This window comes from Monopterus albus, unplaced genomic scaffold (assembly GCF_001952655.1).
Source record: "Monopterus albus unplaced genomic scaffold, M_albus_1.0 scaffold118.1, whole genome shotgun sequence".
NCBI lineage: Eukaryota > Metazoa > Chordata > Actinopteri > Synbranchiformes > Synbranchidae > Monopterus > Monopterus albus.
The window spans coordinates 1,238,332-1,264,803 of NW_018127998.1; the positions used below are offsets into that span (position 1 = coordinate 1,238,332).

General features: G+C 40.8%; 3 protein-coding genes across 4 annotated transcripts in view; 1 reads left to right on the forward strand and 2 right to left on the reverse strand.

Moving 5' to 3' along the window:
* ythdf1 (YTH N6-methyladenosine RNA binding protein F1) overlaps positions 1–6,217 on the forward strand; it is a 6,788-nt gene extending 571 nt beyond the window's left edge. Inside the window, exons 2-6 of one of the 2 annotated variants that reach the window (XM_020611914.1) lie at positions 250–277; positions 1,366–1,451; positions 1,543–3,189; positions 3,969–4,013; positions 4,791–6,217. In XM_020611914.1, coding sequence (XP_020467570.1) covers positions 250–277; positions 1,366–1,451; positions 1,543–3,189; positions 3,969–4,013; positions 4,791–4,805 — 1,821 coding nt within the window. In that variant the 3' untranslated portion in view covers positions 4,806–6,217. Of the gene's footprint in view, positions 1–249; positions 278–1,356; positions 1,452–1,542; positions 3,190–3,968; positions 4,014–4,790 lie in introns of both variants that reach the window. The other variant, XM_020611913.1, reaches the window with a different exon arrangement.
* A 5,242-nt stretch (positions 6,218–11,459) lies between these two features.
* Positions 11,460–18,342, reverse strand: LOC109966749 (solute carrier family 17 member 9-like). Its single transcript, XM_020611860.1, has 13 exons — positions 18,221–18,342; positions 17,415–17,612; positions 17,139–17,278; positions 16,622–16,721; positions 16,409–16,533; positions 15,575–15,671; positions 15,379–15,475; positions 15,166–15,253; positions 15,042–15,076; positions 12,629–12,744; positions 12,173–12,228; positions 12,027–12,056; positions 11,460–11,835 (listed from the first exon to the last, which is right to left on the reverse strand). The coding sequence occupies exons 1-13, from the start codon at positions 18,340–18,342 to the stop codon at positions 11,666–11,668; spliced, it is 1,374 nt and encodes a 457-aa protein (XP_020467516.1). The 3' UTR covers positions 11,460–11,665.
* A 333-nt stretch (positions 18,343–18,675) lies between these two features.
* On the reverse strand, positions 18,676–23,454 carry LOC109966786 (glucose-induced degradation protein 8 homolog). Its single transcript, XM_020611933.1, has 5 exons — positions 23,186–23,454; positions 22,732–22,859; positions 22,147–22,343; positions 21,788–21,985; positions 18,676–20,109 (listed from the first exon to the last, which is right to left on the reverse strand). The coding sequence occupies exons 2-5, from the start codon at positions 22,847–22,849 to the stop codon at positions 19,936–19,938; spliced, it is 687 nt and encodes a 228-aa protein (XP_020467589.1). The 5' UTR covers positions 22,850–22,859; positions 23,186–23,454; the 3' UTR covers positions 18,676–19,935.
* Positions 23,455–26,472: the final 3,018 nt, after the last annotated feature.

The following is a 26,472-nucleotide window of genomic DNA, read 5'->3' on the forward strand; positions in this document are numbered from 1 at the left end:
CTCTTTGCTGGTAACTAATGAAGGCCTGGACCACAGCCCCCAGTGGGTGTATTACCGGCGGACGTTGCCATAGCAGTACACTGTTCAGCGCTGATGGCTTCTGTGTGTCAGTCACTGGTTTCACTGGAATTTAGTACATGTCACTATCTGGCTAGGACAGTGTGTGATGTTATGTTTAACATTCGTGACCAATGCACGGTTTTCTGTTTTCTTCTTTTCACATGCAACCTTTTCAACATGACCACTAAGACATCGAAAGGACAAGATGCAAGCAAAGGTAAGAGAAAACCAGTGTCGATGTTCTGTGCCCAAAGTGTCACCAGTGTAAACCAGTATAGCACCGTGAGCAGCTTTGTACATACTGTAACTGTCACCTGGTACCCTATACAGCACTGATCAAAAGTTTACTGAAATTAAAGTGAAGATGCCATTAATGTTTTTGTTTTATTTATCACTTAATAAGTTCACACAAAGTGCTGTAAACAGAAAAAGCCTAAACCAGACCTATATCTGGTGTGACCATCCTTTTACCTTTAAACAGCACCAGTTCTCCAAGATGCACCTCCACACAGTTGTTCAATCTACTCAGAAGGAAGGTTCTTCCCTGTATCTTGGAGAACTTGTCACCATTCTTCCAGTTCTCCCACACTGACTGTACAATGGCCAGATTAGAGGGTCTGTGTCATTAGTTCCAGGAGTCCTTGTTCTTCTTGTTATTAATAAAAGTTTCCTCTGACTGGCTGCATGTTTGTGCTACTTGTCATGCTGCAGAATAAAGTTAGGACTGATCACACTAACCTCCCTGATGGTTTTGCATGAGGGATAAGAATCTAAACAGATTTTGACCAGTACTGTATCTAATATAACTGACTCATGTATTATTGTTGCCAATAAGCCAACAAAAACTCCAAAAGTATATAAAAAGGATTTATATTTGGATATCTTTGCATCATTACATAGTGTGAGCCATGTGTGTTTGTAACTCTGTGAAACACCTTCCACATTTTAAAAAGTCGGTCCACCACTCTGCGTCACTAGGACAATTTGTCTGTACAACAACTTAGTTCATGTTCATCACCCATGGGAGTCTCTCTTTTTTTTTTGTAAATTCCATTCCTATAGCTTTAGTTGTAGGTACTGGTGATGCACAGCTGCTGAAATGTTATGGACAAGTTATTAGTACTAGTGCAGAACATATGCTTTGTTTGCATCAGTGTTAACTACAGGGTTTATAAACATCATATACATTGCAGATTTTTTTTTTGTATTTTTAGGCTTAGTAATAGACTTTGCATCATTAGGTTGTTTGGAACTGTTTTAATGTGCAGCTTTGACAGCAGTTTCACTTTATTGTAGCTTTTCCAGTTTCTGTGCAGAATGGCTCCCTCCACCAGAAGGACACAGTCCACGACAGTGACTTTGAGCCCTATCTCCCCAGCCAGTCCGGTCAGGTGGGAAACATGTCAGAATTTTAATCATTCAGTATCTGTTTTATTTCATGTTGTTGCAATAACAAATGACCTAGTTCTGTTCTGTTTGCAGAATAACAGCTATCAGTCCATGACAGACCCTTACCTGTCCAGCTACTATGCCCCCTCCATTGGATTTCCTTACCCTCTCAGTGAGGCTCCATGGTCTACAGGAGGTGACCCACCAATTCCCTATCTAACACCCTATACCCCCCTCAGCAATGGAGACCATCACTTCATGCACGACACAGTGTTTGGGCAGCCAGGTGGGCTCAGCAGCAGCATCTATCCTCACAGGTTTAACTTCTTCCCAGAGAACCCGGCCTTCTCTGCTTGGGGCACCAGTGGTTCTCAGGGCCAGCAGACTCAGAGCTCAGCCTATGGGGGAAGTTACAGCTACCCACCCAGCTCTTTAGGAGGCACCTTAGTCCCTGATGGCCAGACAGGTTTCCACAGTGACACCTTAAGCAAGGCTCCAGGTATGAACAGCCTAGAGCAGGGCATGCTGGGTCTAAAATTAGGCGGGGATGTGACAGGAAGTGGCTCAAGTGTGAAGAGTGCAGGCTCTGTGATTGGTGGAGGTGGCAGTCTAGCTGCAGCTGTTGCCACAGGCAACGGCAGCACACCGATTGGAATGCCCCCTCCGAAACCTACATCGTGGGCTGCTATTGCTAGTAAACCTGCCAAGCAGCAGCAGCAAAAGACCAAGAACAAGTCTAGCATACCCATAAGTGGAGCTCTGCCTCCAGCTGCCATTAAACACAACATGGACATTGACACATGGGATAATAAAGGGACTGCCCCCAAGATGGCCCCTCCTTTGCCCCCCCTCCACCACCACCACCACCACCAACACCAACAGCACCAGCCTCAGCTGCACTCCCATGCTCCCAGTCTCCTTCCTCCCCTTCAGCAGTCCCTTCAGTCTGCCCAGTCCCTCGTGCAGCAGATGACCATGCAGGGTCCTCCACCTCCTCCTCAGTCTTACCAGAACCACAACTCCACTCCAATGCCGCAGACCCGATGGATAGCTCCACGCAATCGAAGCTTATGTTATGGTGGTGGAAGCATGGACAGCAGCGGGTCCTCCAATGGTGGTGGTGTTGGTAATGGAGGTGCAGGGGTTGGAGGTATGCTTCCAGAGCTGGGATCAGAGTCCCACCCTGTGCTGGAGAAGCTGCGAGCAGCCCACAGCTACAACCCCAAGGACTTTGACTGGAACCTGAAGAACGGCCGTGTGTTCATCATCAAAAGCTACTCTGAGGATGACATCCACCGCTCCATCAAGTACTCTATCTGGTGCAGCACGGAGCATGGCAACAAGCGTTTGGACTCAGCCTACAGGGCGATGAACGCTAAAGGTCCCGTGTACTTGTTGTTCAGTGTCAACGGCAGCGGTCACTTCTGTGGTGTGGCGGAGATGCGTTCCCCTGTGGACTATGGCACCAGCGCTGGCGTTTGGGCACAGGACAAGTGGAAGGGCAAGTTTGATGTGAACTGGTTGTTTGTGAAGGACGTGCCTAACAGCCAGCTGCGCCACATCCGCCTGGAGAACAACGACAACAAGCCAGTCACCAACTCGCGTGACACTCAAGAGGTTCCTCTGGAAAAGGCAAAGCAGGTGCTCAAGATTATCGCCCAGTACAAACACACCACCTCCATCTTTGATGACTTTTCCCACTATGAGAAGAAGCAGGAGGAGGAGGAGGTGGTGAAAAAGGTACGAGGTCCCTTTAGACTTGACACACAGCACTTCAGCATTAGATAAAATAATAGATTTAGAGACTGTATGAAAGTGTGCGTATTTTTTGGACCCTCTTGACTTAAATATATTTCACAATAATATAACAGTATTAAACTGGAACAGTTATTTATATAATTAAAAATGATGGGTCTCAACTAAAATGTTTAATATCTTAGTCAAATATAAAAGTGTGCACACCAGTATGCTCCTTCAAAGTAAATGGTAAACAGCACGGTAAATGAAGCTGCTGATGTTCTTGCTCTGAAATATTTTTGCATCATCTTGGATTCCAAATAATAAAGATTAGTATGAATTGCATCTGAAGATGTTACCTAATAATTAAACCATTTACGTAATTCTAAGCTGCATAACCAGATGTAGGTGGGAGCTGTTCTACTTATTTGTGAAGAGGAAAATACATCTCTGCTAAAGAGACAGCACTGCTGTCAAAACACCTTAATGACCCAACTTCTTGATGTAACTTTGGACGTTTTACTGTAATAAATGAGGGAATATGGAAATAAATATAATTGTGGGTTAAGAAAAACAAGCGTTCACCTAATAATACCCCTGTTCAGTATTCTCTTATATGTAAAGTGGTTTTCATTCATTCGACTATTTTGTTTATAGTGCTCATTGATTTTAAATGAGTGGAAAGTTCACTGATGAAATATTTGAATATTGTGCGATTAAAAGTGATTAGATTTGTATTAGTGTGACTTTCCACTAAGGCTGTTGCATATTTTTTTGAACAGAGCTATGAACCCTCCTCAATACAGAGCCGATCCCGAATCGATCAGGTAAAGTCAGTTGTTTTTTATTTTTTTTATTCCATCTTTTTTGTTTGGGCTGACATGAGAATGTTAAAATGATTATTGTTGGCTGTAATGATGTACAGATGGTGACAAATGAAAAGAAGAGCCTGAATAGATTAGTGGTCTCCTCCAGGATGACAGTGCCCCCGTCCATAGGGCATGAGGGGTCACCGAGTGGTTTGATGAGGATGAACATGATGTGTGTCATGTGGTCTTCACAGTCACCAGGTCTCAACCCAGTTGAACCTATGGGAGATGTTAGAGCGATGTGGCAGACAGCGTCTCCACCGCCATCATCAAAACACCACATGAGGGAACATCTGTTGGAAGACCGGGGTTCATCCCTCCAGGAGAGTGCAGAGACCTGGAGAGTCAATGTCAAGGAGCACTGAAGCTGTTCTGGATTCACGTGGTGGCCCAGCACCTCACTGAGACACTTTGTTGGGCTTTCCTTTCAGTTGTCACCTTCTCTATATCGCAGTAGGGCAAATGTGTACGAAACCACAAATCTAAAATCATCAAATTGAAGTTTACACCACAGAAAATGGTAGAATTGTGTAAAAGGATCAAATAATATGATCAAATGATCACAGTGTAATTCTGTTTGTCAGTCAGTGATAACCTACTCTGGGTCTCTTTTGGGGAATTAAGACTTGTTACTGCTATAACAGTTGCACAGCGTTGCCTTGTAATATGACTGGTGTCTGATATGACACCGATTGATCATATACGATTTCTTCCTTTTATTCTCTTTCTGTTCAGGATCGTCAAAAGTGAACAGTAGAAGATGGCTTCTAAAAGCTCAACCAGCGGTCGAGGAAGGACAAAGAAATTCAAAACTAATACTTTTTTCTATTTAATTTTGGTGACTTTGGCCCATGTCAAACTCCTGGTTCCCCAAACTTTAAGATGTGTGCAGGGAAAAAAAACAGTTCCACCATTTGAATTGCTTCAATAATCTATATTTTCTTGTTGTTTCTGTATTTTTTAGCCTTTTAAATCTTTATCGCTATCCAAGAACTTGCATTCTTTACTAAATATAAATATCTGCACGTCTGTTTTGAAAATCTCTTGACAACATGCTGCTGATATTCAGTGACTGTTCACTTTGTGGTTTGTGTGTTGGAGAAATGTTAAGTGATTGTAATGGTTAATCTTAACGAGTGAACAACACTTTATTGACAAGTTGTCTGCTATCTGTGTGAGGCCAGTTGTGTTTTCAGAAGAAAAACGAGCTTGTATAATTCTCCCTTTGTTCATGTGAGGGATGTCTTACTCCGGTGAAGGAATGTGTACACTGAAAGCTTCTGTATGCATAAACATAATCATGCCAGGATGTGACATTAGAAAGCATAACTGTCAGAAAACTATTATGAATAATGTACCACCTGGTTTACAGCTGATTTAAGAGAACATGTGGGACGTTGTTTGTCTCCAGTGTGGAGCCTTAACCTTTCTTTTCAGCAGTAGAGTAGATGAAACCTTTCATTTTGTCCCCCTGTACTGTACCTCAGAGTTTTCATATAGAGTTTCAACGAAAAGATGGCTAGAGATCAAACACTCTTAAAGGCGGCCCCTCTCTTTCTTATTTCAAGGGTGGAAACACAAATATACGGTATGAGGTTTTGATCAACACACTTTGCTTTGCCTGTTTCTTTATTCCCCTTTGTTCCCTGCTGTTCCAACAGGTGTCTCTGTTGATGAATTTATGTAGGTGATGTAGCATGTACTGCTTTTAAAACTCAAGCCAGGCCTGTCACTCTTTTTTTTGTTACTTGTTTTAGAATCATTATAATCTTGGCATTTTCATCACTCTCATTGCTATAAGCCGTCCACATCATCCTCAGACAATGTAAGCTTTAATGTACCGGCATTTCTAACTGAGATCGCCTCAAAATGTAAACTGTAGCATTATACTTAACTGATTTATTGTCAAGTGTATGAAAACCCAGAGACTAGCCTATATGGTATACGTTTGTGACTTTTTTTTTTATTGCTTGCTGTATTGTGTGTGTGTGTGTGCGCGTGTGTGTGCAAGAGTGAAAGAAAAGAGAGGGAGTATGATTGTGGTGCAATCAGAGTTATATAACAATATTGGAATATAGAAAATTTATGCAAAAAAAGTTTTAAGTCACCCCTGAATTAAACAGCCATTGTATCAGAGGTCACTATCACATTCTTAGATTTTATCATGTTTATTATTAAAGATATACTTATCTGTTTGTTGTTGTAGTTTTTTTTTTATCATGATGAGGATTTTGCACATGATCAAGTGAAATTTGTTTGTTTTTTTATATGGTCCATAATGACTTATTTGCTTTAAAGGTCTTTGCAACAAAAATAGGCCAAAGATTATCATGGCTTCTCTGGAACACTTCTTTTGATTCCTTTGTCAAATAAGATGTTAGTTGTTCTAGTCTCAACACTTGTTTTGGCGTCAGCCTCCCTTTTCCTTAAAGGCTGAATTTTTTCACCTTAGTTAATAAAGTTTATTTCTGGTATTTATATTTTTCTTCAACAAATTCCTTTAAGAGACCAAAATCAACAATGTGTTGCTTCCTGCTCGGTCTAATGTGTATATTATAAAAGGCATCAACATCCTTAAACATCTGGACACTAGTTTTTAGCAAACAATCAAATAGACATAGTGTGTTTGTGGCGATGAGGGTAGTGCAGTGGCAGGGTACGCTGCATTGTTATATAGTGTTTCCCCAACCACCCGGGTTCACCCGCCACTTTTTTTCTCCAAGACAGGAAAAAAAAAATTTGCATAATCGGACTGAAAGCCGTAACATTACATTTAGTGAACGTTTGAAGTTCCAGATATCAATAAAGCGTATGCCCTCAGAGTGGGGAGATTGTTTTGCACATCACTGTGTAAGATTTTTTTTCCCATTCCTATTTCTGTACTGTATACTACAATAAAACATTTCCAAATATTTAACATCACAATAAGTTATAAACTGGGGGAAGTAAATATGAGTTCAACAACTTACATGTATATATACACGTATGTAATATATGAAAAGAAGGAAAGGGTGAGGGTTTATTTTCAGGATTGAGTCAGAGTGAAGGGTAGGAATGGGTGGGTAAGGTAGGAAGGAGAATCGAGTGGGGGTTTCAGGAGGAGGGATGTTCTGCTGCGCTCCTGCTCCTGCTCCTGTTTTTCTTCCCAGGAGGTGACAGCTCACACAACCTGACCCACAAAGCTGTACAGGTGTGCAGACCCTTCACTTGTGACTGTTCACAGTTTAGCTCATCTTGTCTCTTAGAACAGGACACAGCACATTTATATTTTTAGAACAAATCCCTTTACTAAATGTCAAATGGCCGTATCAGCGGTCAGCAAAAAGCTGAGTGGCTCTACAACAAGCACAGGGCTTTTATTTATCCATAAAGCAGCTAATTCAGCTACATCTCGTGGCCAAATACAGAACAAACATTCATGTTCATAAGTGATTGTTGTGTAAACTTAAAAATGGGAAAATGGCATCTGTCCTCAGGAACAATTCCAAATAGTTTGATGGATCCATTAATCAGTCAGTACAACACTCAAACAAACAAAGCATACTGCAAACCTACTGTAGAAAGTGGCCCATGACTGAACCTCATTGTTTACATGAAGGAAGATGTCTTCAAAATCATTTTGAGGTACTTTGGAACTATATTGCCTCCACTTACTTCAGTTTATTACCCAGTTAATCACAGTTATTTAATAATCTAATTTATGGCATCATTTAATGTTGGCTTATATTGGATGTGAAAGCTTTTTAGAAATGATTTGTCTAATTCTCAAGCACTGTAATCGATCTCAGACCTGGTGCCGCTGGGCCATAGGATAAACCACATACATATCCCTGCATGTTTATTTTCATAACAACAATCAATAAACTATTCTGGACACTTCACATTACTGGGAACTCTGTCCTAGCTGGTATTGGTTCCGTTACTGTGACAATAAACATCCTGTACCAGAAATCAATGTCATACTACTTTCTATATGCTGTTTGCATTTATTTTCCTCTGAAATACAACTATGTATATAGATGGACATTTTAGAGCTGGAACAATTAGTTGACCAACCAGTTAGTCAATAACATAAAAATAAATGTCAAAAACGTAATTTATTGACAAAAATCCCAAACATTCTCTGGATGAAGCTTCTTCATTATGAGGATTTGGTTTTCTCACTTTCACAGCATTGCAAGCAGAATATTTGAAACACCAGCACTGCATCTAACAATTACTGTAAGTATCAACTAAACTATAAGTAACTGCTCTTTGACTTGTTTATATGAAATATCAAAAACATAGCGAAGAAAAAAAAATCTCAACTTAGATTTTTCATAACCTCTGATGATTTCTTCAAATGTACTATTTTGTCTGACCGACAGTCCAAAAACCCACAGATGTCCAAATTAAAACGATATTAAAAAGAAAGGTTTCCATCTCATCGGTGAGAAGCCAGCACCAGAACACATTTGACATCTTTAAAGCTTAGTGAAACAAGGAATCCATTACAAAAATAGCTGCAAATTAGGTTTGGTAACTTAATCATCAGTCATCACCTGGCACACACTGATTTCACAGGACTATATTATTTAAATAGATTCAACCATAAACAAACAACTCTCATTTCCCAGTAATTAAAATAATAATTATCACCATACCAAATGGAAAATGTTAATTTTGCCCTAGAAAAAAAGCCTATATTTGGTCAATTTTTGGTCAAAGCAGGCAGTTTTTGTTCTTGTGAGCGCAGGCAGATGCTCTCTCTCTCTCTCTTTACAGATGTTTTACTCTCCGTCTTCATGATGATGCACGACGTGAAGAGTGGGATTCCTCTCTTGGCATTCACCGCGTGCCTTAATTGTATGGCTAATAAATCAAGGTCCGCCGTGAACACGACGAGTGGCAACCCTGTCCCTTATCGAGGAGAGTTGGAGCTTTACGAGCATCTCGCCATCACTAGAAAAGACGCACCAACAAAAATCATGACTTCATAGGCCTGGGCGCTGCTGCAGTGCAAGCAATTAAAAATATAACCTGTATCAGACAATAGTCTTCCTCTTGTTGTCCTTGAGGTGTAATGGCACAGATGAAAGCTCCTCTTGTGCGGCCTAAAATGTACTGTCCGGTGTCTCAGGTCGGATCCGTTGTGTGCAGCTGCATGCCTTCATTGCACAACACGGCAGCTGATTTTCAGGCCTACAGCTGACCCTCTTCAGTGAAACCATTATGTGATTTAAAGGGAGATGGATCCGTGGAGGTAAATCAGGTCAAACAATACTACCGCGCACGGGCAGGCGGTCGGGTCAGATGATGTGCCAGGAGAGCTGTGTCGGACCTTCATGTCCAAACGACTGTTCCTCGGGTTTCTGGATGTCAGACACTTCTCTACGTCGAGCCATCCAGATTTGCGTGTGGCTTCCATGCCCCGGTCCTCTTAAGCTACAGCGATAACGTCATGACGTGGATGCATTCCTCGCTGTCACACGCTGAATGCTGCCCCCCATTCAAAGCTTCTGGCGGACCAGGTTAATATGATGTAGGCTGTCGGATGTGCTGCCACCTGCATTGCTTTGTTTCCATCTCTGTGCACGGAAAAGCACTGCGGGCTGCGGCAGGATGCGCTGCCCGGGCTGCGGACCCCGGCCCCGCGGTGAATCCACGGCTCTGTTCCACAGTACAGGAGCTTTCCTGCAGCCTCCTTCTCTAATATTTATTAAGTTGTGGTTTCCCACACTGCAACCGCGTTATTTCTGTGCTAACAAACATATTGGGGAACATGGCATCCTTAAAGGGGAACTCCATCCCGTGCATCAAAGTCTGACCACGGGTCTTCAGGGTGCAATCAGCTAAACCCTTCTCATGGTCATATACACCCACCGGCCACTTTATTAGGTACACCCGTGTTTGACGCTCCAAAGCTTTCCGTTTTTGGTGAAACTGTCATAAACTGTCATTTATTATTATTTAGACCGTAGTTAAATGTGGTGTTTTATTAGACTGTATTATATTCACAGGTGTCCTGCCCAGCTAAATACATGAGGGTCAGAATATTAGGAACACCTTTGAATATAATGCAGTGCAGTACAACCACCACCACTCAGCCATTTGTGGCTTCATAAACACAGATGTTAAGGGGGAAGTGTTGCACCGAAGTGCATACAATTGTACAGGTGTACCTAATAAAGTGGCCAGTGGATTCAGAAAGCATTCAGACCCTTTGAGATCTTTTGCATTTGGTTGTGTTTCAGACTCACCTTGAAATGGATTTTTTTTACTCATTAGTCTGCACACAATACAATGACAAAGTTAAAATGTATTAAAAATAAAAGACTGAAATATCCCATTTACATAAGTATTCAGCACCTTATTCCCATCAATAATCATCAAGATGCTTCTACAGCTTGATTAGAGTCAACCTGTGCCTAATTCAATGCATTGGATATAATTAAGAAAGGCACACACGTGTCTAAGGTCTCATAGTTGATGGTGTATGTCAGAGTGAAAACAAAGCCATGAGGGCAAGAGAACTGTCCCTGCGAGACAGGATTGTGTCAAGATCTGGGGAAGGATATAATAGCATCCCTGCTGCTCTGAAAATCCCCAAGAGCACGGTAGCCTCCATCCATTCATCATCCTCAAATCGAAGAAAACTGGAACCACCAGTCCTCACAGGTTTGGCCACCCAGTCCACTGGGAGTTTGCCAAGAGACACCTGAAGGACTCGGAGACCATGATAAACTAAATCCTCCGGTCTAATGAAACAAAGTTGGAACTATTTGGCCACATTTCCCAACAGTGTGTGGTGAGCAAAGCAGGCACTAAACATCACCTCACTCTTACCATACCTATAAACACGGTGGTGTCAGCATCAGGCTGTGGGGATGATTTTCTGAGTCTGGGACTGAGAGACTCGTCAGGATAGAGGGAGGGAGGGATGCAGAAAAATATAGAGCAATTCTGAATGAAAACCTTCTCCACCATGCTCAGGATCTCAGGCTGAGGCAAAGGCAGGGCAACTTGTAGCTATCATTTAGGTTTTGCTGTAAGTAGGCTATTACCAAATGATGGGTTGATTTCATGTTCTATCAGGGTCAGTGTGGAGAGTAGGAGAAGTGACAACGGCTAAGACCTAGTCTCATGTACACAGGAATACATCAGTGATTTAACACTAATTTGAAAAATCCTGAAATATTTCAATTTGAAAGACAAGCTCTCTACAGTAAATATCCAGAGTCATAAACATTTGTACAATGCAGCTCACATTAGCAGTTTTATGCAGTCTGGCTAACAGTAAGCACAATAGAACAAAAAAAAAAAAAACATACAACAATATAACAAGTCCCTTCATTTTCCAAAAACAAATTCAAAAGGAAATGTACAGTATTTTCATACACAGCCATGATAAGCAAAAGTGTGGTTCTCTTGTCCAAACAATGACAAAATGTCAGAATGTCCAAACAATGACATACTATATAACATGGCTTCAGTGTAATTAGCTGTCAGTTTCAGAAAAACAAAATTAATTTAAATGATTTTTGACTGACCGTGGACGGAGCTTTACTCTTAACACCCAGTGTGATACATGCAATCAGATACAGACTGGGTTTTGCAACAAAAGTTCGGAGTCAAATCACAATTATCTGCCTGTAATCTTCCAGGTCAACACGACGAGCATCTCCAAAGATCAGGAAGATCCCAAGACCTGTGGCGTTTACTAAAGTGACGAGGGAGAAGACTGTGGCCCACGACAGGGTGACCTCAATCAGGTAGCCTGCCAGAAGAACCACCACCAGTCCTGCGCAACACATAAGGTCAAAGGTATGACAGGTAGTAACGGCATGTGGTAACAATGACACCTTTACATATTAAAGTTTCAGATACAGATTCACAAACAGTTTAAATCTTATAAATTCCAGATACATTGTTTTGGTAGCTACATATTTCCTATAAACTACAAAACAACAACAAACCATATTCAATACATACCCATTAAAGCACCCAACATATTCATAAAACCTGTTGCAGAAAAGGAATATTGATTAAACAATTAAATCAACAAGAATGTCTAAAGGATTAAACACTATGATTAGCACACATTTATGAAATCGAAACGTAGGCTGCTAGAAACTCACCAAATAGGGCGCCTGCACACGACGGGGTGAGATCCTGTACATTCACAGACACACCACTGAAAAGGATCGAGACTTATTACACGAACAGGAAACAGGCTGATTTTTATTCACAGTGAACAAGGCTGAATTTTATTTACAAAGTTCCAACACCATAAAAATGTGACTGATTACTGAATATATTATTAGAAATAGTGTGGTATTATGGAAAACAATACTATGGACAAAATAAAAGAAACACGTGTCAGTAAACTGCAGTTACTGCAGGACTGTTGTGTTAGACTGCATGACTTTTAACTTGTTGTACCCAACAAACTGACAACTCAGTGTATACTGTCATATTTTTGCATATTTCAGCTTCAGAAACACAGTATTTGTCATGTTATATTTCATTTCCATAAGAATTACTTCAGGTTGTAACAGTTTATTAAACACACACACAGAATCATTTCAACGCACCCGCTGGTGAAAGTGGATACACCCATGGCAGCAGAGACGAAAATCACAGCGGAGGTAAATGTCACTGTTCTACACAAAAGCATGTAAAATATACTCGACACACCCATGGCAAAAAACTGGTGAAGAGAAGAAAAGACATGCATGTAAAATATTTAGACTCAAACATAGAGAAGAGGAGTCGGGCCGCTGTGAAAAAATGTATTTGAGTTCAGACTTTAAACTCAAAATTCTGATTTTAAAGCCACATTTTTTATTTACAGTATATTTTTTATTTTATTTTTATTTTTCATGTATAAATCTTTTTCAAAACTTGTCTTAATGTGGAGAGGAGCTGTCCTAGCCTCCTGTGAACCAGACTCATTGAACAGCACTGGCAGCAGTGCGGAGATATTATCTTCTAAAAGGTTTTGAGTGGGACTGACCTCTCTGACCAATCAGAAATTTTCTATTTTTTTCTGCTTGATTAGAAAGTTCTGTTGCATTCTCATTTATTTTAATTTCATAATGGCAAATATCTTGAAGAGGTGGGCAGAGCGTGGCGGAGTGTAGCAGATTGTAATGGAGCAGGGAGAGGGAGCGCTGGGCAGAGCGGGGTGGAATGGTTTGGATTTTCATGCTGGTGCTATCTTAAATTACAAACTGTAGCATTAAAAACAAAATTCAAAGAAAAAAAAGTCATAATTCTGATTTTAAACTCAGAACTGTTCTATAGGGTTGAAGCTAAGTTTTAAAAAACTCAGAATTCTAAGTTTAAAGTCAGAATCCTGAGGAAAAAGTCAGAACTCAAATACTGTTTTTACAGTGGCCCCTGATCCTCTTCAGTACAAACAAAAGTGCTGTCACATAGACTGTATATACCTATACCAAAACAACTGCTGAATGTGCATATTATTTACAGTGCCTTGCGAAAGTATTCGGCCCCCTTGAACTTTGTGACCTTTTGCCACATTTCAGGCTTCAAACATAAAGATATAAAACTGTAATTTTTTGTGAAGAATCAACAACAAGTGGGACACAATCATGAAGTGGAACGAAATTTATTGGATATTTCAAACGTTTTTAACAAATAAAAAACTGAAAAATTGGGCGTGCAAAATTATTCAACCCCCTTAAGTTAATACGTTGTAGCGCCACCTTTTGCTGCGATTACAGCTGTAAATCGCTTGGGGTATGTCTCTATCAGTTTTGCACATCGAGAGACTGAAATTTTTGCCCATGCCTCCTTGCAAAACAGCTCGAGCTCAGTGAGGTTGGATGGAGAGCGTTTGTGAACAGCAGTTGTCAGTTCTTTCCACAGATTCTCGATTGGATTCAGGTCTGGACTTTGACTTGGCCATTCTAACACCTGGATATGTTTATTTGTGAACCATTCCATTGTAGATTTTGCTTTATGTTTTGGATCATTGTCTTGTTGGAAGACAAATCTCCGTCCCAGTCTCAGGTCTGTTGCAGACTCCATCAGGTTTCCTTCCAGAATGGTCCTGTATTTGGCTCCATCCATCTTCCCATCAATTTTAACCATCTTCCCTGCCCCTGCTGAAGAAAAGCAGCCCCAAACCATGATGCTGCCACCACCATGTTTGACAATGGGGATGGTGTGTTCAGGGTGATGAGCTGTGTTGCTTTTACGCCAAACATAACGTTTTGCATTGTTGCCAAAAAGTTCGATTTTGGTTTCATCTGACCAGAGCACCTTCTTCCACATGTTTGGTGCGTCTCCCAGGTGGCTTGTGGCAAACTTTAAACGACACTTTTTATGGATATCTTTAAGAAATGGCTTTCTTCTTGCCACTCTTCCATAAAGGCCAGATTTGTGCAGTATACGACTGATTGTTGTCCTATGGACAGAGTCTCCCACCTCAGCTGTAGATCTCTGCAGTTCATCCAGAGTGATCATGGGCCTCTTGGCTGCATCTCTGATCAGTCTTCTCCTTGTATGAGCTGAAAGTTTAGAGGGACGGCCAGGTCTTGGTAGATTTGCAGTGGTCTGATACTCCTTCCATTTCAATATTATCACTTGCACAGTGCTCCTTGGGATGTTTAAAGCTTGGGAAATCTTTTTGTATCCAAATCCGGCTTTAAACTTCTCCACAACAGTATCTCGGACCTGCCTGGTGTGTTCCTTGTTCTTCATGATGCTCTCTGCGCTTTAAACAGACCTCTGAGACTATCACAGTGCAGGTGCATTTATACGGAGACTTGATTACACACAGGTGGATTCTATTTATCATCATTAGTCATTTAGGTCAACATTGGATCATTCAGAGATCCTCACTGAACTTCTGGAGAGAGTTTGCTGCACTGAAAGTAAAGGGGCTGAATAATTTTGCACGCCCAATTATTCAGTTTTTTATTTGAACTGACAACTGTACAATAGATGCATGGACAACCACAACAGTTTTTCCATACTTACCTGCATTATCTTTCTCACAAATGCTACTTTATAGCCTACAGAAGAAATTAAAAACAGGATGTAAACATTTTTATTGAAAGGCCCAGACATACCACAATACAATACTGGCATTGTCTTTTAATACCTTTGTTGATGAGAAAATCTGAAACATATCCTCCACCCAGTGCTGATGGGATTGCAGTAAGCCATGGGATTACATTGTACACCCATCCCTGTAAGAACAGACAGGTTGAGGGGCAAGTTTTATTAAACTGTGTAGTCAGGTTTAGACTGTTTAAAGCCTAAATAACTGATGTGATTATTGACTAAATATATACAACATGGAGAAAACAAATACCGTGGCATGGGGAAATGATTCTTTGAAATATGTCGGCAACCATGACAATAAAGTGTAAAAAGTGCTGCTTGCGCACATATGAGCAAAGACCATGGCCCTTAGAGAGAGGATGGCACAGAAACAGTGACAAGTTAGACTGGTATTGCAAGCATCTGTTAAAAAAATGCTGAAGGATTAAAGAACATTTCAGCTATACCAGACAGACGGCTTCTTAAGGAGAGCCAGCCAGCGCCTTCCAGACAAACTCCACTGTGAGTCATTACTTGTTTTCAGCTGCTTGGGAGTCCATTCACCTGAAGGTAGAAATACCACACATCATGTAACTATGACAGTGCTGATAACACTTGGCAAGATGATACAAACAAGACTAACAGTCTACAGCCACCCTGGCATAAACTGACTAGTTCTGTAACTTTGGCACAGCAGTGCTGGAGCTAAATGCTAGCATCAGCATGCTAACATAGGTACAATGAGGATGATATTTAGCAGGGTATAATATTTAATTTAATTCAGTTTTATTTGTATAGCACCAAATTGCAAGGTCATCCACAAACACTTTACAAAGATTTAGACCATATTATTATTATTATTATTATGAAAGAAAAACCCAACAAACTATGTTCACCATCATAGTTTAGCATGCTATCATGCTGACATTTGCTAATTAGCATTAAACACAAAGTACAGCTCAGGGGTGACCAAATAAATTAGACCTCATCTGTAGAGGACATTAATGTGCGTACCAAAGTTCATTACAATCCACATTTTACTCAGACCAAAAGACCTCATGGTGGCGCTAGAGGTCAGGGGATCACTAAAATGAGTAGGATTCATCCTCTGGGCAAATGAACATCTACAGAGAATTTCATGTCAGTTCGTCAATCTGATCGACCAACTTACACTGCCATGCATAAATCCACAATGCTACTGTGGCTAAAAAATAGAGGCAAACATGACGAAGGCCTTTTCAATACTATGTCTGAGTAATTTAAGACAGAAAAGCAATAACCCATGGTTGTAGTTACTGTACCTTTTAATAAACACTGCCAAACAATGAGTGCCCAGAGTGCAGACAGCAAACCAGTCCCGTAAAACATGCTCTCCCAGCCGTACCTATCCAGCAACAGGGACCCCATCCCACCTGCTAACAATGTTCTGAAAGAGCAACAGAAGGTGTCACCAGAGATAGTGTATTTATGAGTGGATTGGTGTGTGTGTGTGTGTGTGTGTGTGTACAACATACCCAAGATGACTACCGCTGTTCATGGTGCTCATTAAAAACCCTCTCTCCCCTTCCACTACACGCTGTGAGCAAATGCTGGCCAAAGATGGGAAAAAAACACCTATAGGACAAAATGAAGCCCTCTGAATTCATGTAATACCTACAGTATGAGCTTGGTCAGTTCAATCTGCTTTAAGTTTTGGACTGTTGGTTGGAAAAACACAAGACATCATCTTGACAAATTTGTAAGAAGTGTGTTCTCTAATTTCTCCAACAAGTTAAGTAACAATGTTGTTTAAGTCAAATGACTCACATGTGTATTAGTCTGTATGACTGCATTAATACAGTGCTGTTGTCACCAATGCATTCTCACGCTCACACACTGCAGCAGAGCTAATATATGGAGTATGTGTAGCTTTATTTTATGATTACAGCTACAAGAGTAGACCTGCTCTTCTCATTTAACTCTGGGCAAGGATGTGAACATGCATATTTCCCTTGAAGTGCTTATTTCCATATCCTAACACACAGTACTCACCCTGCAACAGCCCCATAAGAAATCTGGCCAGAGTCAGGAGAGCAACAGTGTGACAGCCAAGCTGGGCCAGAAGAGGAGTGCCAGCGGTGGCCAAAGCCCACAAGGCTGTGGAGACCAACAGGACACGCTCTCCTCCCACTCTATTACAACAACAAACATTTACAGCTTTGATTCTTAATCAAACTCAACAGCAACTACACTCTAAAGGTTATTGGTTTGTTGTTCAACAGCCATGTGTGAGTGGTAATACAAAACTGTACCAGGTGGTTTGCTTACTTGTCACTGGTATGCCCACCCAGGATCTGTGTGAAACAGTAACCCCAGAAGAATCCACCCAGGACCAGCCCAGAATCAGTCTTACTCCAGTGAAAAGTGGCTGCCAATGAGACCACGCAGATTGGCATGGCCATCCTGGCACAGTAGAGGAGGCAGGTGCCGATAAACAGTATCAGGGTCCATTTTTGAGCGAGTGGTCTGTAAGCATGAAGGAGAACAGTTTCTATTTAATGACATGGATTATTGTGTGCATGTGGTAGGAGCTGTCAGTTTGCGAGCAGGTTAATCACACATGTCCAAATTCCCATCAGCTTTCCATAGCCAAAGGCTACATCTTTAGATGCTTTTTATTTTGTTTACCATCATAACAGACAAGTGAAAACCAGAGTATTGATATTAAAGAAGATGGGACTACTGCATTTCAGCTTTTTAAAAAAATGACACTATTAACTGATTACAAAAACAGGTAGGTACTTTATTGACCCCTCAATGGGGAAATTTCATTAACAGGTGCTGAATAATCCTCTGTTGACTCACTAATTAACTCATCAAACAACTATTGCAGCTCTACATGCAAGTACAGCACAAATCAAGGAAGCCCGGTATATTTAATCCAATGAACAGGATCTATATTGTGCTCATTATTTAAAAAAATGTACTATGTAATGTAGTCTGATAATAAAACGGCTACGTTACCAAGTGTCACTTAGATGGAAGCATACAACTTGGAAGAAGCTAGTAAAAAAACACAGGACAGTTTATAAACGAGACTGTAGTGTGCTTTTCTAAGTCTTCTGCCGTCTCACCTGGGCCACAGCGTTTGCTCTTGTTGCTCCTCCTCATCCTCGGTAAATTCACTGGCTGTGTAAACCTGAAGATCCGATGGAGAACCACCGCAGCCATCTCCTGATCTGTGCTTGTCAGCCATTCAGAAAACACTGGTGTCCTGTTGCCTCTGCTTCTTATCCTCATGCAGACTGGGCAAACAGGTATAACTTGTTGGAATAAAACTCAAAAGCACTTGAATACGATTTGCAAGACTGACAGCAGAGTTACAGATGGTGGCTTCAATGGATGTAACATTTAAATGTAACATTTACATAATGCACCTACAAAGGGCAGAGAAGTATTTGTTTTATTTCAGAACCATCCTCAATTTTTGTATGTATATTCAAAAGCTTGAAACAACTTTAAATACCCTTGTGTATATTTCCTTTAAATTTGTATATATACACACACACACACACAGGCTTCTCTTGTATGGTTCACAAAAGTTTTATTTTAATAATTGCAAATCTGATCTTAAAAATGTTGAATAATAAAAGAGGTGTGAGCTCTCTGGGACTCAGTATTTTTCAGGACAATTTCTCTAAAGACAATACAACATTAAAAGAAATTAAGGATGGACAACTAGCAGCAAATGTGTTTTGTTTGTAAATAAAAGTAAAAACAAAAGGCACAAGTGCCCTCACTGAAAAAAGATGCATGCAGTTTAAACGGCTTCAGAAGCTGCAAAATGGACAGCAAGTCCTAGGACCGGTCAGTTCAGATTTAAAATTGCAATGCTTTTAAACTTTATCAAAACAGCCAATGAATCAGAATCAGTTTGAATGGATTTTAAATGTGAGACTTTAAAGTAGGGCAAGTAGCATGTCAATCCGGTCTGAATTATCATAAGAGAAAACACAACATTAGCATCCATCTGGAACATGTTGGGGCGGCTGCATACCATAGGCTCAGAACAACCCTGGGGTGGTCTTCTCAGTATGAAGGCCTGCCCTGATTTCTGTCAGAACTTGTCTCACACCTTCTCAAACACACGTGTGAAATGATCATTTTTATGAGGCAGTTCATCCCACAGACATACTGCAGAGGTACAACAACATTTCAAGGTGTAGAAAGTGGTTGATTCTATAGCAAATCACCAAATATCATACTAAATAAAACTGTTAAATATATATTACAATGATACCACATTAATAACTGTATCTTTCCATTTCATTGAAAAATAGATTTTGCAAAAGAATTTGATTTAAACCTCTGATTTGACACTCTGTTGCAGTGTGTCATCTCAATCTTAACACATCTTCATTAAGGATAATAGTGTGTCCGCTGTTGCAAAGTCTGAACCACGACAGGACCTCTCCATCCTTAAAGTTGCCTCCACACACCACACTATTAACACTGTCCATTCACACTATCACCTTTCTAACAAAATGCCTTGCTAAGGAAAAGTGGTCACAATAAATAATACTCTAGAAAGGCTTTAGAAAGACAAAATATAAAACAGCAGTTTGAACTGTGTTGTCTCCAAGATTGATCGAAAATCCAGGATCATTAAACTAAATAATTTGTCACTTTGCAAATACAGCAATTTACAGTTTGCACAATGAGTAAAGCCTTACTTCTCATGAATGACACATGTAATGTAGCATTTGTTTATACATATATGTTACCTGGCTGTCACACAGTCACTGACTCATAAATTAAGGGAGAATGTGGGTGTTCTTGTCCGTTATGTTCACTTGGGGTCCTCAATAGTGCCCGTGCTAAGGTCAGTCATTTTGGGATATTTCACCTTCTTCTGATCCAGCTCATTCTGTGCCCAAAGCAGAAGCTTCAACAGTTTCGCCAGTTTGGGCGTCGACTCCCTGTTTTCATAGTCCAGCACAGCCTGGTTCACCTCGCTCCACACCTGTGTATCAAGATGTGTGTTGTAGTCAGAATGAAATAAACATTTCTTGCACATTTACTTCCTGCATGCAGCCTCCCATATCTCTCTCACAACAAGCAAGATAATCTGGTTCCAGACCTTCAAGGATGCTTTCACATGAAAAGTTTGTTCCGACAAACTCAGGTGTGTCTGTTTGGTTCAGTTAGGCTTGTGTTTAAGTTGGTAAATTTCAAGTGATCTCTAGGGCACTGTGCAGACTAATACATTTTATAATAATAAAATAAAATAACTGCCACTTCTTATGCTGGTAGATTGTCAGTTCAGCATAAACAACAAAGTTTAAATACATCTGGGATCTCCTCATGGCAGTCCAAATAACATGGTGTTTACAGACCAGAGACAAAAAGCACTGACTCTCAGAGGCAGCCAGTGGTCAGTTTACTAGGCAGACCTATACAATCTCACACAAACCAAACCAACTGTGCTGCCATAAGGGCTTCTTCGATGATGTCTGTAATGCTCAGTTTTTCTTGGCACTGCCAAAGAGGTATTAATTAAACTGAATGTTTTAGCACTGAGGTCATAGCGGTGTTGATGTGCCAGACTGCATTATAGTTATGATCCCTCATGTCTATTAATAGGGGAGGACATAAAGTAAAAAAACACATATTATTAATACAGTGTAGCCCATTATAACACCACCTTTAACTATGACCTCAATAATAAACATATACAAACCCTATTTCCAGAAAAGTTGGGACATTTTCCAAAATGCAATAGAAACAAAAACTTGTGATTTGTTAAATCGCTTAAGCCATTGTTTAACTGAAAAAGTACACAGTAGGGCTGCACGACAAATCGTTCTGTGAGCATGATTTAGATCCTTGTGCTATCTCAGTCTCGTGACAATGATTCTGCCATGTCTGCATTAGCAGTGAGATCCCTTGCACTAAACCAAGTGCTCCCTTTTCCTCACTAACCCATGTTAACCAATAACTTAACTAAAACCTGCAAAGTGATTTATTTCTGCCTCAACTGCTATTCGGCACTAGGGCAAGCAGTGCAACATTTGAAAATAGCTGCAGGACAGCACAGAATATCTTTCACAATGTCAAACATGGATTTGTTTCTGAACTAGTCTTCTCTTCCTGTCTACAGCTCGTCATGTGATGTAACAATTAACACAGCTTAGCGGGGAAAAGGGAACACCTTGGTTTGATGCAAGGCATCACCCTGTTAAAACAAACATGGCACAATCATTGTCACACAAGAACGTGATCACACAGAGATCTAAATCACACTCACAAAATGTTTTATCATGCAGCCCTAGTACAAAGAAAAGGTTTTTAATGTTTTCACTATCCAACTTAATTGCACTTTGTAAATGTAAACAAATTCATAATTTAATGAATATAATTTTTTACACAACAATAAACTTAAAATATAGCAGGTTTGTTACAGTGAATTGCAATAAATTATAGAGGTGTACCTAATAAAGTGGCCACTAAGTAAAGAAAGAAAAAAAAAGGCATTCTGTGCTGTAATATTACAGAAAGAAAAGACAACATTTCATATCATATCGTTGGTTTGAACATAATGAACCAAACCACAGGTGTGAAAACACAAAAATCACTGGATATCTCAAACTTCCTTCGAGACTCAAATACTGAAGCGAAACTATATAACAATTCAGTCTGACCTTTTGCCGCTGCATCATGTTGAGCAGGTCTCCAAAGGGCGACTCTTCTGGGTTGTCAAAGGCCAGAAGGGCTAGTGTTCTCTCCATCTCTGTCAGACACTCTCGGCTCTCCTCCCCCTGCTCGGCCAGCTGTGTCTGCGCAAACTCCAGTGCTGACTCAGTCTCCCTTAGCCTGATTAACTCAATCAAATGTTGCTGCTGCAAAGACAATAAAGTATGCAATACTTAACATTCAGCCTTTATCAAACGTTTCCCTTTTTCCTAGCACTAACATGATGTTTGGCACCAACTACTTTCTTAGAGTCAGATAATACAGTCAGAACTACTGATGGTGATTACAAAGCACTGTACAAATGTACCTGCAGATGAAAATACAAGTATCGATTGGTGTCCAGCAGCTCTGGGTGTAGGCTGTTGATGAGTGCAATGGCTTCCTGTATCTGTCCCTTCAGGATCATCTCTCTAATCTTTATCCTTTCATCCAGAGAGTCCAGGTCCACACTTGGCTCGATACCAGACTCCATCCGAAATTTCTCTGCCGCTTCTTTGAATCCCTCTTGAAACGTGCAAAACAGCCACAGGCAAACAAAGAGGGTAGTTGAGAATAAAGCTGCAATAGTTAGTTTGCTAATGTGATAATCAGAAAAGTCATTATTTTACAGTAAAAATATCAGACACGCCCCACTTCCAGCTTGTCATTTGTGAGGATTTGCTGCATTTGTTTGTCAAATGGGCAATTTGATCACACTGCCTTGGGCTTCAAGTTAGATTTTTCACCGTTTTCTGGCACTTTAGAGATAAAATAGTTCATTCAGAAGGATTCATTCGAGAAAAGGCATAGCAGAGGATGTAAACAATCGTTAAGCCTAGTCGCAGCCCAAGTAAGAAGGACGTGTTCTGACTTATACAAGCTGTATATTCAGCTCACATGTTACATGCCTCACCTGTCACCAGGTAGTTCATGATGAGGCGATTCATGTCCGCCCTCTGTATATGAACATTGTTTAATTTGTCCATCCACTCTTCTTTTGTGATATCTTCTGGCTTTTCAGCATAACTCATTATTGGAGTCCTGAAAAATAACAAATCCACTGAAAATAGAGCAAAACGTGAACAAGACTGACACAGCTTGGTCGCACTTTGTACCTACATGAAGAGTAATGTCACAACCGTACACAGATATTAACAACTGAACGCAAATTTCTACATACATATGCAGCAGACATACATCCGTAACAAATCAAATGACACAATATTTCTGCTCGATACTGCATTTAACTTCTTTCTAGTGTCAATATAAATAATTCAGAAATTCTCCGAGGTATTCAAAACAAACCCATTTCCTCTTGGGCAACAGTCCTTGCTAGTTAGCAGACTGTTTGCGTTTACACAACTTACCGTCCAAACACAAGGTACCGGCGATTATCCTTTCTTACAGGCGTGACAAGACAGTAATCAAACAACAATGGGCCGTCTTTCCGGTGCTCTGTGAAAAATGAAAAACCTGTAAAATGCGGCTACACAATCAAGCTTTTCGTGGCTAGCTAACCGACCAAGCTAATGTGATAACCTCGCGATAGGAACGCCAGGCCTGCGAGCTCTTCGATTGGTGAGGACAGTGACGTCACGGTTGCCGAGGCACAGTTGGGGAACAGTAAGGTCCGATCTGTAGTTAACCAACATACAGTGTATTAAAGCAAACTGAATAAAATGGTGGAGAAACTGATGCAGATGCCTCCTTACAACAATAAAATCTGATCTGTTGTGAGAATGTGCTGTTTGATATACAGTAGCGTGTTCTCATGTGCAGAAGTTTCAGGCACTAGCATTAAAGAGAGGATGCTTACAAAAGCTATGCTATTGATTTACTATTATTTTAATTTATCAGTAAACTTTATATAAAGTGCATAAAATATAAAAAGCCTAAATCTAACTAATACTTGGCATGGCCACTCTTTGCCTTTAAAACAGCAGGATACTAGTTACAGTACTTGTGTACAGTTTTCAAGGCAGGTAGGATTTTCCAAGCCCTTTGCAGAACATACCACAGTTTTCCTGTGCATTTAGGCTGCCTCGGTGTCTTCAGTCTATTCTTGTAATCCCACACTAACTCCTTGATGCTGAGATCAGGGCTCTATGGGGTCCACACCATCTGTTGCAGGACTGCAGATGGGTGCACCCATGGATGGACCACTAGTGCAATGAAGTGGCCGTGTCCTGGTGTGACTGGTGTGGCGCTCAAATGAGTTTTGACCCAGATTTTGGACCAAAGTGTTAAACAGGGGTTTCCATCACCATCATTAAAATGCCAAATGAGAGAATGTCTTGGAAAACTAATGCCGATCCATCCAGTGGATTTATATCTGACACACCATAGGACGTACAGTGAAATGTAATGTGCATCCAAAAGCATCAAAATTAAAACAGTATTTTTCATAGACTGCACATAAAAGGCATAAACAATGTGCTAATAAGGAGCAGGCCTATATTCTGGATCTAGGTGTTTCCAGTGTATGTGCTAAGATAAATAGCTACTGGCTTAAGTCATGCAATTAACAGAGAGCTTACAATTCGGAAGGTATTGAGCTTCTTTCCCAAAACGTTTTGTTCTAATCTAAGAAATCACTGCTGAGTGTTCACAAATAAGCCTTGAGCTACAAAAGTTACAGTGTCTGTGACTGTAAAAGCAGCGTTTAGCCTTTTGCTGGGCTTGACTGTGCCATAGCAAGAACGTAGGCAGCAGCATCCTTTCGCGTTGTGCACGCGCGCGCACGTTGTGGGCGGAGTCACCGAACTGCTGCAGCTGTCCATGGTTGTGTAGTGGGGGCCACAGAGGGTCCGGGTACGTGCGAAATGCGGCCATAGTGACGCGAAACCGTCTGAAATTATAACCTGCTGCCATCGCTAGTTTTGCTGCGCATCGGAGCCGACTGAAAGGTGAGTGATGCCGGGCGTTTCGATCATTTATTTCAGCCCAACCTACTGGCCCTTGTCCTTGAAAATGACTGCTGACGGTCCCTGTTTTGCGTCTACAACAGGCCAGGAAGCAAATCAACATGGATGCTATGCGCTGTAGCAATGCTGATGACGATGCTTGCACATAGATTATGCTCCTAGCATCTCTAGTCGGATCCTTATAGACCGTTTACAACGGAATGAGATTTGCAACAAAAGGGAAACTGATACCCACTTGTCAGAACAAGTCGTTTGTGGTGAAAATGATGTAATAAGTTCTACAGGGCTTCAAATAGCCCACATCACTGGATATTCATTTGTGTTGAGATGACACCCATTTGGAAGCAACTATATTTAAAGGAATTGCTTTTTTCCCCAACCGATTGGCCAGATCTCTCTGTTTTACGGTCTCCTTGACTCTATGTCATTTAGTGATTTGCCACATAGCAGCGGAGGCAGCCAGTGGTCCTGCCAAGATGTTACAGGGACAGTAAACCATGCTGGCCAACTGACAGTATTCAACAAAAGTAGTCCCCTGGTCAATATCGGTAAAACATTAAGTCATTACCAATCCTGTCCATTTTATTAGATAATAGCTAAAGCCCAAGAAAACGGAGCAAATTAATTTGGAAAACAACAATGTCCACATTTACAAATGAACTGTAACCAAAGATTCCACTGTTATTAAAAAAAAAAAAACATTGTCTTTGTATTTTCAGTGACAGATTTAATCCCCTGGACGTAGATGATACTAGTCTTGCACAAATGGAGACATGTTTTGCCATTCTTGATTCTGTTCTGCTGCTTTTTGCTGGAGGGTTGTTTTTTTTTTGCTCTTCCCTCCACTTCACAATATTCCTGTGATGTTCTATTAGATTTAAGACAGTAATATTGTAGTCTAAGACCACTCTGTGCTGATTCAATAGACCAAAGCAAAAGTATGAGTTTTAGGAAATAAGCATATTTGCTTTCTCTCAGATAGTTTTCTGAGAAGATCTGTGTTTTAATTTAGCTACATGGCTTCAGATAGCAGCCGATTAGCTCCTCACTTTTGTCTTCTTTGAAAACTTGTCTGATTTTTGCAGTGTGTTTGGGATCATGCTGTCATGTTGGAAAATTCCTCTCCCACCAAGCATCTTGACTCTTGGATTCGTCTTTTCGTTCACTATTTGGGTACAAACTTGTACTCACAACGTCCTCTGTAAATGTCCTCTCCTCTACACGTCTTGTGCTCATGCAGCCCCACATCTGCACACTCCCACCTCCATGTCACAGTCTGCACTGTGCAGTCCCTGCTGGTCCAGGGCCGGTCCATGTCAAACATGCAGGACCCATTTGCTTCAAACTATTTTGGTTTCATCTGACCAAAGAAAGCGCAGCCAGTGCTCATCGGGCTTCTTTTCGTGTTGTCTGTCAGACCCTGATCGTGAGTAGTGGTTTTCTTCGTGGACACTGTCCGTAGAGTTGACTTCATGCAGTGTCCTCCACAGTCTGATTAGTCACTAAACACCAGTATCCACATGATGCATTAGACACAACCCAGGCCAAAGTTGAGAAAGCCGTGGTGTTCGCAGGCTCTTCTACCATATATCCTTTTTCAAAGTCAAAGTGTTTATTTGTCATATGCACAGTTAGGAAACGTGTTTCCCTGTACAATGAAATTCTTACTTTGCCGTCCACATGAATGCCACAAAATACAAATGAAATATAAAGTAGATGAATAAGTAACA